We start from the raw sequence: 12489 nt of genomic DNA on the forward strand, positions 1-12489 counted from the left end.
AGCTGAAGTACCAACATCTGTGTAATGAAATTATTCACAAATGTGTCTGTGCAGCTGCCCTGGCTAATAGGCATGAATATGCACAAACTGCAGATGATTGGACCACCCATTTACCTGAACCGAGCCAACTAAGACCTTAAACTCAATCACAAACTATATGTGGAGAAAGCACCTACCCACTACAAAATGTGATTTCAGTTTATTCTATACTTAGCTGTGTACTGCTATGGCTAGTAGATACCCTAATAAAGCTAGTTTTCTGAGTGGGCTGGATATTGCACTAGATTTACTGTACTTTCAAAATGCCGTAAGCCAGACTGCAAATATCTTTAGACAGGACCTATAATCTTATTTATATTCATTCTAAATACGCTTTGTCTGTCTTTTAAGTTAACCAAATATACTAACACTCACTTCCAGTACCTCTGCAAATGTCTTATTTCTTTGGAAAAGTACTGAATATATAAACTTGGCAACTGAAGTTTATTATATATTTTCATTCTGTAGGAAGTTTGTCTATGATGAAGAAAACCATACAGTTACAGAACATGATAAGCTGAGATGAAAAAAAAAACTCAAAAGGAAATATCCTGAAGATACTGTAAATACTCTCTGTTAGAGAAAGAGATACATATTGTCCAATGTCCAAGCACCACCATGCTTTCAAATTGACAATTTCTGAAGAGGGAAAAGGAAAACAAATAAAATAAATACTGCACTTCTCAAATTCCTGAATGTTTCTCAATTAACAGCTTTAAAGGAAGAAATTAACTGAATAAAAAGTGCAGAAAAAACGTAATGAAAATGATGCCAAGATACAAAACGAGTGGAAACTAGGAGGAATAAGCAGCTGTAGCAAAGAACTAAAAAAGTGTGATTTTTTTTTTTTTTTGGCAGAAGCACTTTACTATGGTTTTCCTGATGCTTCTGGATGTATCTGAAAGGCTCAATTTTTCAAAAGTTGCTAATATTTTGAAAACAATAAAGATACTTCAAATTAAATGTAAAAGAGCTCTTTCCAAATGCTTTCAGAAAGCAGGAAAAGCTGCATGAGTATACAAAATTAAATTACAGTATGCTGGCTTTTAACCAAAATATTGTTACTATCTCTCTACTGATTATTCTTGGAGGTTATCATCTAACAAACATCAAATCAATTAACCTTTACCAAAAAAAAACCCACACCCTCGCAGCAGCAAGCAAAGGTAGTAGTTTTTTCTTCATTTTATGTAATGGGAGACGGGGCGGGGCATACCTGTCTTCTCCAAAGACCAGAGAAGCAGCCAGTAATAACTCAGTGTGAAAGTCAGTGTCTTTGGAAATGCAAACAAAGTAGAACAGTAAAATATAAGTTTACCCCAAGAGAAAACTCACCATGGAAAACAAATCCATCAGCAGATTTAGTAATTATCATTTTACTAAACAGCCCTCTTGTGAAGGAAAAAACACATAATATCCACCACGGCCTAAATCAAAGTGTCAAATGTTGCATAAAAAAATTCTAAATAGTACAGAGAGATGACATACAATTTCATTACAGTCATTACTTGTATCTTCCTTAAGGAGGGACCGTATGATAAAGAACACAGCAAGCAATGTAGCACATGTCAAGTGACATTGCAGACTGATAGCCAGCAACTGACCACAAAAGAAAGGTCATTTTTACCAAACAATTACTTTGTGTCCAAACATAATAATCAAATAACCCTTAACTAACTGTATTATGCTCATTTGTTAATTCTGTGTCTTATTTCTATATCCTCCTCTGTTCTATGACTAATATGCTTTGTAAGAGACATTTATATTTACATTTCAGAAGTATGACCTTTGAATATGTTAACCAGAGTCAAAAAGCAAAGTCTTCTGTGATTGTTTGAAAAGTCCATGTGGGAATCACACCTATACAGCTGGGTCCAGATAAGCAATAAACTCCTGAGGGCTGGCCAGACATGGGAAGTTAGTGGGGCCAAATAAATAAACAAACAAACAAACAAACAAACACTCCATTCCAGTAAGTATATAGGAGAGGCAGCACTCAAAAACCAGAAGTACCAGTACAGGGCCAGGAGAGACCTGCTTCACAGAAAGACAAGAAAACAGACAAGTACGGCAGGGGGAATGGTACAGAACTGGGTCTTTCCCCTCTGAAAGACTTGGAACTGGCTGGAGGCACAGAAGGACTTATAGGGAAGATATATTTTAACTGATCTAGAGGTAAACTGTGGTAAAAGTAGTGATTTGAAATTTTTATTCATTTTTTTTAAGACGAAGAACATGCTTTTCCAATGTTCTCTGTCATTACCGCATTTCCAAACTTGGACCATGAAAAATGCTTCAGGTTTCTTGATGCCAAATCAAAATGGTAACACACCAAATACACATTTATGATAACTTGAAACACCAAACTGTCTCCTGCATTATTTAATTTACAGATTTGGGCAACTGTGTATCAAACCAGACGCAGCACGGTGTCATCACTGTTCTGCCTACATAAATGCATTCAAATGCTGCGACTGTAGATTAACTCCCATCCCTTGGGAACTGCAGATGGCCAGCGACTTGGCAGGTGGTCCCCCACTCTGCTGTGTTGCATTAACTAAAAGTTTGGATCCCTGACAGTGACAACAGAATGAAATATGGAGACATTAAATCTTCTCAGTTAAACATTTGTGAACATTTTTTCAGGAGGAGCAGGAACTGTTTCTCTTTTCCAAACCCCGTTCTTGGAAATGTCTGAACCTTTCAGATGTTCAGCCAGAGGCAGGTAGTGATCACAGATCACTTCAGCCAGAAGGAGCACGTAACGCGGGGGCAGGCAGGGACTTACTGGGTGTAAATGCCAGGATGCAGCTGAGCGTAGGCAAGACTGCTCACTCTGGCTTTTCTTGCTTCCAAGAGATGGCTACGTGATGAGTTAGGGTGTTTGAATATTTGGGCAAAGTGTACAAATCCAGAATTCTGTCTTTTAGTGTCTTATACAGGAGATGAATTAAAATCACATTAGTGTAGGTAAGGTATTCACTGTATTGTATTTGAGGTAACTACGCACACAACTGCATTATTTTTTTTAAAAGTTCCCCAGTGGCTATGCAATATGCTATTTCCCATAGTTCTTGGTAAGATGTTCTGAATTCCAATTAATGACCCAGAAATTACATATCACGTATATACACAAGATTTAAAAACTAACCAGCTGTGAAGCGCCAAGCATTTGATTCCTTATACTGAAAAGAAAAAGCATAAAAAAGACCCATAAAAACATTGTCAAAGACGGCTTAAAGGAGAATCTGCACCTGAAAAACTAACATGCTAAACCGCTCTTTTTTAAATTAGCCTTTAGCTGTGGTACTGTACTACTAGTCTTGAAAGCTATATGATTTCAGGGAGAAGATGGGGTCAACACTGTTATCTCAAAGAGGACTACTTTGAAGAAATTAGCACTTGAAATTTCATTTTTATTTTACTAATAATTATGAGGAAAACACAATACACTAATTAAACACTCACCTGTTAAGCTACCAAGCGTAAGTTTCCGGCGACCCATTCTTTCAACGAGCCAGACTCCCACAAGAGTAAAAATGAAGTTTATAAATGCTGTCAGTGCAGCCAGCCAGATTGCAAGCCTGTCGTCTTCAACTCCTGACATCTGCAAAATGGTAGCACTGTAGTACCTGTGAGCAGAGGGAGAGACAAATATGAACACTGCTCATTTGGCTTGTGTTACAGTTTCCGATTTTAAATTGAAAAAAATCGTAACAGATATCAAGTGTGACCTCCCACATAATGCAGCCACAGACTGACACCCAATTACCCTGGGAAATCAGGCATGACCAAGGCATAACTTGCGCTTGACTAAAGTTTTGACTGGAGGACATCAAGAGATGTTACCATTCTCTTGACTGTTTGTATTTCTAATGTTTAATCATATTCTGCTAGCAATGGGGTTTGCATTTTTAATTTAAATGAATCTGGCTTTCAAATCCAGATGTTGCTTTGTGCTCTATCTTTTTTTCTGCCAAAACATGCAGGATTTTAGCAATGTGTACCATCTAGGGAAAGATAGCTCAAAAATCAAATACATTTTCACTTCTGCTAAAGGTCATAGAGAACTAATCTATGGCATCCAACATGTTGCAAGTAACACTTACAATGTCTCGGTTTTAGGTTTTGCAGTTTTATTTCACTACCACTGAAGTGCCTGAAATCCTATCTATCATATTACTTTTGTCTTAACCAGAATATGATTGCTTTGAAACGCCTTAGCACCAACATTGCAGGAATGTGAATCTGCGCCCAACAGGAGCATTTGACAGAATTTCCTACTTCTCTCTAAAAGGAATCAACCGTTCCACACAAACAGTAACTCATAAATAAACAGAGTAAAATGAGAAGTGAAGAAAAAGGAAGCCTTCTACCATTTTTCACAGAGATCAAATCAGATATTGTGCCTATGTTCTCAGGGAGAGTCAAATAAACCTTCAAAAAAACATATGAGTAGTTTCATTTGTGCTGCAGATCATTTTTCATCTTGTTCTATTAGTTTGTCCTGACTGAAATATACTGAATATTCAAGCCCTCAAATACCTAGCAGCCTACAGGCTATCACACAGTAATAAGCATTAAAAATGTCAAAGCTCACTTTTTTTTTTCCTGGTCAAAATGCAGCTTGCTTTAAATATCCCTTTGTTTTAATGCCCAGATGTATCATCCTCAGAAGTTTTAGCGGTCCACATTTTTATATTCTAAGCAGAAATCCCTTTTTATTTCAAATCAATAATCCATGATGGACAATATGCTCAAGTGACTACTTGCAAAAGTGCTTGAGCCATTTAAGACATTACCAGCTGTAAACAATTGCACCTACGGCTAGATGTTACCACCTCGCGTGTTGGTTAAGACAAGGCATTTAGATCCTCCCCCTCAGCTCCTCTGCCCCACCAGTACAGCCATTTGAAGCCATGCCTACACAACCAACTTGTGGTACAACAGGAGAGGACCTCCAGAGTGAAACTGCTGGTCCTGAGGACCCAGTGTATACGTACACATGGGTTTGGAGCCTGCCCCCGTGGCCTGCCGGCCTGTTAGCGACTGCAACACCTCCTCCAGGCTTCTTCCCTCTGAAAGAGCTGCATGCCCTGAGGTCCCAGCAAGGGTGCGAATCTTGGATACGTGAAGATTCACGAGGGATAGAAATCATCTGAATTAAAACGCTAATGTTAATGCATCCTCACTTCTTAAGGCACTCTAAATTAAATTGCTAACTGCCTGTCAAAACTTACATCGCACTGCACTGTTCTAGTCACCAAAATCATCCAAACAGTCTCTGATCTCCCAATACACCTTTCTTTCTCTTCTTAAGGGTAGGAAAATAACAATAAATGTCAAGTCTTGGCCTGCTGACACCTACTATGAAATTCCTATTTACTTCCACCAGACAAGGCTTCAGGAAGCCACGTTTAACTCCACACATCTAAATCTTCTCAAAATCCGGCTCTACTGGGAGGTCAGAAATTGTCAGTTTTCAGCAGCAATGTATAGCATACTGATTCTATATGGTTAAAAAGAGCGAAAAATAAAGAATTGCATAAAAGCACATAGATATCTACTGATGTCTACTGCCTGATATATACAAACAGGCACCTTCTGCCCCCAGCGTTTCATCTGGTTGCTTACTGCATTCACTGGTTATATATTCTCAACTAGAAGCTTACTGTTCATCCATAAATAAACAACATATTTCATTTCTATGGAAAACAAACCAGGGAAATTCAGATTCTGCAAATTCAAATGCCAAGCTACCAAAACCAGGGTGCTGGGCAATCACATAATAAACATTCATGTTTATTACAGCATATCAATCTAATTTAAAAAATTTGAAAGGACACTTGCCTAGATTATGACAACTACTAAATATATTTGTTTATGTTTACCTATTTTAGTATGCCCATTTTTTATACCAACCTGTGCAGCCCTAACTGCCTATTAATGTGATAAGATGACAGGTCTATTTAATTTCTTCCCGAAAAGAAAGAAAAATATGTGGCAGAAAAAGGTCAAGTTGTGATGATATACAACCACAGTGAATACTGCAGCTCTTGCAGGGAATGCAATTTCAGTGACAAAGTTTTGCATATTTTCTAAATCGTAAAGAAAATGACAAAAGCACAACTGTATTCTTGGAATTTTTAAGCAAGTACTGTATCTTAGAAAGCAAATAAATACAGGTAATTACAAAGCCACCCAGAGTAACTGAGTCAGATATATACAGAAATATTTAATATTGATCATTTCTGAGAATGTAAAAATTACCAAGTTTTTCTATCAAGAATTGCTGTTCCTTTAAAACAAAAACAAAAACAAAACAAAAACCAAAAAAAAAAAACAAAGCAAAACAAACAAACAAACAAACAAAAAAACACAAACAAACAAAAAAAACCCTGAAACATTTCCACATTCAAGAATCCTCAAAGTAATCCTTTGATGATATACTGAACATTCACAGTTACTGGAGGAAATGAAGCACTCGCAAACATTTTCATCCCTCTTCTCCTTTAAAGAGTCAGTATCTTTTTAAAGCAAAAACATCCGATGTCTAAAGAAAAAGAGAATTTCCCCTCTTCAAGAAGGTCTTAAAGACAATTCAAGATACATAAGAGTTGCCAGGTTAGCTCATTCAGCAGCAGAGAAGCAGGCCACCATGCCAGGCTTTGTAGCTCTTATTCCAAAAAAAGTGATTGTCAATAAGGTGCCATGACAGCTTCGATTGCTCCCATCTTTCACAAAGGGCTGGTCCAGACTATCTGTTATAACAAGTCTACGTCAACAAATGTTCTATCTAAGGATGTCAGCCGTTTTGGACAGAATTTGTAATTCTCGTAAAATTAATGAATAAATCTAAGTAACTAAGAAGTATCTTTCAACATCCTGAAAATATTTACATTTTTGCTTTTAAGAAAACAAAAATAGAGTACTCTGGCAATGCTTTGCAATGTTCTGTTAACATTTTCTAGCACAACACTTTGGAAATCACTGTCCAGCTACTCAAACTACTTAGTCCAAGAAAATAAGTCCCTAGAGATAACAAAACCCTGTATTTTTTTTCTCAACTCAACTGAAATAACACAAAATGAAATGGCAAGTAGTGCAGTAGCCAAGAAGAAAATGATTAAATACTGAAGTAAATCCAAAATGGTAGCAATTTCAATAGTTTTACATGCTCTTTTTCTGTACTTGTGCATGAACATAGATTCTTTCCTTCTGCTCTATCAGTTTATTATATGTTACAACTATTGGACTAAGACAGGTATTCATAACAAAACATGCTCCACATTCACAAAATAATGTTCCATTTATACCTTAAATCTGTTTTTCTGCTCCTTTAGGAATTACTAATGCTTATTGCCATCAAGTTTGATGATTTCCAGCATGGGAGCTGCATGAGAGGTGTCCAGGCTGGGCCAGGTGTGCAGCATTACCCAGCCAAGGTACCGAGGGCACTGCAGCCTCCCCGGCCCCCAGCAGCAGGGCTGTCACCCCGAGGAGAGCCCCATCACAACCTCCTCCTGCCTATAGTCCTGACTAGAATGACTCGTGCTGCCAAGCATAAGACAAAGCATAGTTATTTTAAAATCAGCAATATATTACAGCCTATACACATGGAATATAGAGTCTTGTCCCCCAGCTGACTTCTGAAGTGGTGAAAAGTTCAGGTGAGAAGCAGCAAGTCCATGTTTTCAGATACAGGCAGTTGCAGGCAGGCCATGGTGTCATCTGTCAAGCCAGGCAGCTGTATCAGTATGAGACCACACCTAGACCTTTGGGTGATGAAAGATCACAGTGGTTTTACATCTTGCTAACCTGAAAAGCAACAGCCCAACAACTGGCACTTCCATGGTGTGCAATACTGAACCTCCGCAGCACCACCACGCTTGGCGGTGACTGGCTTAGCTTGCCGTGTCCCATTCGCTGCAGGTGGAGGGGTTGGAGAAAGATCCCATGTTCCTACATAGAGGTCCTAAATCTCTGCACCTGCTCAAAGGCCTGATGTGAATTTGCACATGACATACTGTTGTGGTTTAGGCCCAGAGGGCAACTGAGCACCACGCAGCTGTTCACTCACCCCTCCACCCATCAGGGACTGGAAGGAGAATGTGAAGCAAAAGTGACTCAAAGAATCCATTTAAGGATAGGGAGGAGTAGCTCACCCATTATGGTCACAGGCAAAAGACAGACTCCTTAGGGGATGAAAATAAAATATCACTTTAATTCAAATGCTAACAAAGACCACACTGAACAGACAAGATGGGACAGTGAGAAGCTCCACCACAATCAAAACCACCTCCCCTCATCCCTCCCTTCTTCCCGGGCTCAGCTCTGCTCCTGATCTCTCTACCTCCTCCCCCAGCGGCACAGGGGGCAGGGGATGGGGGTTACAGTCAGCTCACTGTTCCTTCCTCCTCGGGAGTTGGGGTGAATGATGCACGTTCCTCCCCTACTCCCCAGGGCTCCCCTCTCACTGCAGACAGTCCTCCATGAACCTTCTCTGGCGTGAGCCCTCCCCACGGGCTGCAGCCGTTCCCACGCTGCTCCGGCGTGGGTCACCCCTGCATGTTGCAGCCCTCCCAACGCTGAACCACAACAGTGGGGGCCGCTTCTCCCCTCAGTCCTGGCTTACTTTAAGTGCAGATGCCTGTCCTGGAGTGGCTTTCTCCTCGGGCTTCAGGTTGATCTCTACTCCACCACAGACCTCTGTGTGTGACAGGGTGGGCAGCCCTGCCGTCTCACCACGGGTTACAGGGGTCTCTACTCTGGCGCACCTTCCCCACGTCTTTCTCCTACCTTCCACTGATCTGGGTGTTTGTCCTTCTCACAACTCCTCCTCACAAGTCCCAACCTCCTCTCAGGTTCCCCTTCTTAAATATGTTCTCGCAGAGGCACAACCACCGTCACTGATTGGCTTGGCCCTGGCCAGAGGCAGGTCCGACTTGAAGCCAAGGGAGCTTTTGAGAAGCTTCTCACAGGGGGCCACTGCTGCAGCCCTGTCCCCCACTACCAAAAAACTGTGCCACAGAAACCCAGCACATCTACTTTTGCTGAGAACTGAAAATGAATTTGTATAATAGTACTACTGTTATTAACTTTTTAGTCCTGCAGACGTACACACCTTCCTCTTTAGTCTTTTGTTTGCAGCTTGAACACAACAATCTTAGCATGTCTGGCATTTCTGAAGATTCAGAGGTGCTAAAGAAGCAAGAAGCACAAGCCAGGAAACTCCCAATGGTATTGCCACTACTGGAAAGAGGCCAGGCACATCAAGTAACTGCAGTTTACTGAAAGATGGACTATAAAAGCTTGAGAACACCTTCTAGAACAAAGCAGGCTAGTAGACTGAGCAACCTTGCATCTGCACATCCCACGTGTTTACACCTATGCTATAGAAGGGATTTAATCAAGAAAGTTTGACACTTTCACTACTAAGGGCCTGCAGAATTACTGTGGCTTCACCAGCATGTTAAACTGTGGCAGCTCAACTGTGTAGATGAACTCACAGAAACTGCAGGAGAAAGCAAGAGCAGCATATGGGAGATTTGATGCCAAACTACTGGAAATTAAGACAAGATAGGAAGAAGTCGATATATCTGGAAGGAGCCAAAGACAGCAGATGCTCCAGCTGTGGAGACTCTCTGACAGGAGGGATGTTAGGGCCCTGCTAAGCACCATATGAAGCCTGGGGAAGGGAAACAGGCACACTGGCAATGTGCTGTAGAAGCAGCAAAGTGAAAATATGCCTTGTTCGAAGTAGGATAGGAGAGCAGTAGCAGTATCTGATGATATAATTGGAGCGTTGGATAATGTGGTTCGACTTCCCAGCTTCACGTTCTGCACACCACAGTGATAAGGTCGATATGACGGTTTCCATTCGCAGAGGTTGCATTCAGAGCAACCATGGACACCAGTGTGGAAACCTGGGCAGTTACTGAAACTCTGCTGCTTCCTGGCCTTCATCTCTAACCTTGATTTTTAATCCCCCTGCTTGAGTAGGTAGATTGGACCAGATGACCTCTAGAGGTCCCTTCCAACCTCAACCAGTCTGTAATTCTGTGAAACACAAATTTGATTGCCTCCTTTCTGAACTCCTATAATATAAATTAGTAATATTAATATCAACAGTAGCACTAATATTTTGAAATATCTGAGCATAGGTCTACTTCTCAATGGGAACTGCCTTTGCCAGATAAAAGTTTGTTGATGCTGAATCTCCATTAGTTCTGAATAATGAAAATGGAAAGTCACAGCAAGGGTAAGAACTAACCTTATATTTGACATTAGACACACAATAAAGTTGATCACTAAAGCTGCAAAAATCCATTTCACCACTGTGATTCAGCATCAGTTCTAAGACTATCACATTAGTCAGTTTACAGCCTTTAGATTCCCTAAAAAATTTAAACCTTAAACCATCAACTGTTAAGTTGAAAAAGGGAGTATCATACAACCTCAACTACCATCTGGAAGCCCATATAGCGACAGACAGGGCAAATCTGTCCAGCCAAACTAGTTCTGTCAGGTCTTGTACAATCCCTTCACAGTCTCTGATCTCCTTAGACCCAACCTGACTGTAAACTTGTTAGTCATATTTTCATTTACTTAACTTTTGAACATTATGCAGACAGGCTCTTGCTTGAAATCGCATGACTTATTGCTTTCCCCTTTAGCATGTATACCACTTTCCTTCAATTCATACTTTGAAAATGTACCTCGTGACCTATACATGTGTGCTACTGCAGACTGGCAGCATCCTAAGCGACACAATTAGCTTGTCTCAAGGTTCTGCTCTGTACAGTACTGTTCCAGTGTTTCAGTACTGTCCTCCCTCCTGCAGGACACTCCTCTGTTCTCTAAAATAGTATCAGTTATTATGTTTCAAAAATATTAGTAAATTTGCTTCTGTCTTCTGCATTTGAAAATCACAGAGAATGTGAACAATGATATTTACACAAGAAAATATTGTATATTTAGGTATAGATGACTCCACACACAGTTACATACACATACATACACACAAATTTTGTGGCTAATATAATTCTCTTAAACACAATGCATCTTGGTTTACTTCACATGATAAATCACTTCAGCAGGACAGCAGGGAACACTCTGTGATATCTACTGTTATCTTCCAACAAATACTTAGCAATAATTTTAATCAATTATAAGATGCTATTTGTGCACATAAGCAGCATCTCTGTGGCAAAAACGAGACATGCCTGTATGACAATGTACAAGCAAGAAGTCTTTTATCATCTATCTACTGGACGTCAGTAAAACCCTTCCAGCTCATTAGCTCTTAAGGCTACTGGACTTCAGCTATGAAACAGAACTATTAAATACACGTACCTTTATTTTCAGGTTAATAAGGCAAAATACCTAAGGACTGGATCCTGAAATCTTACTGAAGCCTGCCAATTCACAGCAGACTCTGCTGCTTTACAGGACTTCAATTTAGGACCAACACTTGAATATTCTTTCCCATATTTCTACTTTTGAAGTCCCAAGGAGCTCTCTAAGGAAAAGGTTGCTGTATCATCTCAATGTCTATACCGGATTTTTCAAATGGAGTGCCTGGGAGGCAACTTGGGGGACTGTGACTGTGCACTTACCTACTGTATTTACAATTTCAAATTCCCCATTTAGCAGTAATGATGTATGGTGTTATAAGTGCTTTCAGCACTAAGTGAAATGACATACTGAATGCCATTTATTACGGTCAGTATATTTTGATAATACAAAACCTCAGTATTCGGTACTGTTTGACACCCAATAGGTTCTCTGATTCACCACATTATCCATGTGCAAGGCACATGAAAAGGTTTTAAAGATTCAATTAAGTTAGGAAAACATGGGAATTTTTTTCAGTGTCCAAAGAGACTAAATTCTACAGCTATTAAGCAAAGTAAGTGTACCAGTGTTTGACAGGGATTAAAAATACCTTTAAAGGCTTAAAATCACCAAGATACATGAAGGAATTTACTTCCCTAATTTAATGGGATATTGTCCCATAGCTATTGGGTCATTTGAAAATATTGTTGCAGTATCTGCTGTAAGATTGGAGAAAAATTCCTTTCCTTTTTTTTTTTTTTTTTTTTTTTCTGCTTATTCACTCTGCACCAGATATATCTTTGCACACAGCCAGAGTTCTTTTCACACTGAGTCACTTCATCTGCTTATGTCGGTCCTTTACAGATCTCACCTGAAACTACAGTGGAGATTAATTTTTTTAATTATTCATAATAGAAAGATGGTAAAATACAAGGAGGAGTTAGAACTATTATTTAAAAGAAAAAAATAATCAGGAAGAAAAAATAATACCAAACTCCTACATAAGTTTGTAACAAACAGAGTGCTCTGTAAATTTGAGGACAGAAGCCCGTAGTTAAATCCACTGAAGAAGCAGGTTGAGTTTAACTGGAGAGTTAAACTGAAGAGTAACAG

General features: G+C 39.7%; 1 protein-coding gene across 2 annotated transcripts in view; it reads right to left on the reverse strand.

Moving 5' to 3' along the window:
* Window positions 1-12489, reverse strand: part of SLC2A13 (solute carrier family 2 member 13) — a 161390-nt gene that overhangs the window by 44848 nt on the left and 104053 nt on the right. For both annotated transcript variants that reach the window (XM_042792469.1, XM_032996257.2), the window contains one exon: window positions 3508-3671. In XM_042792469.1, coding sequence (XP_042648403.1) covers window positions 3508-3671 — 164 coding nt within the window. The remainder of the gene's footprint in view (window positions 1-3507; window positions 3672-12489) is intronic.

This window comes from Tyto alba, unplaced genomic scaffold (assembly GCF_018691265.1).
Source record: "Tyto alba isolate M040663 unplaced genomic scaffold, T.alba_DEE_v4.0 Super-Scaffold_2, whole genome shotgun sequence".
NCBI lineage: Eukaryota > Metazoa > Chordata > Aves > Strigiformes > Tytonidae > Tyto > Tyto alba.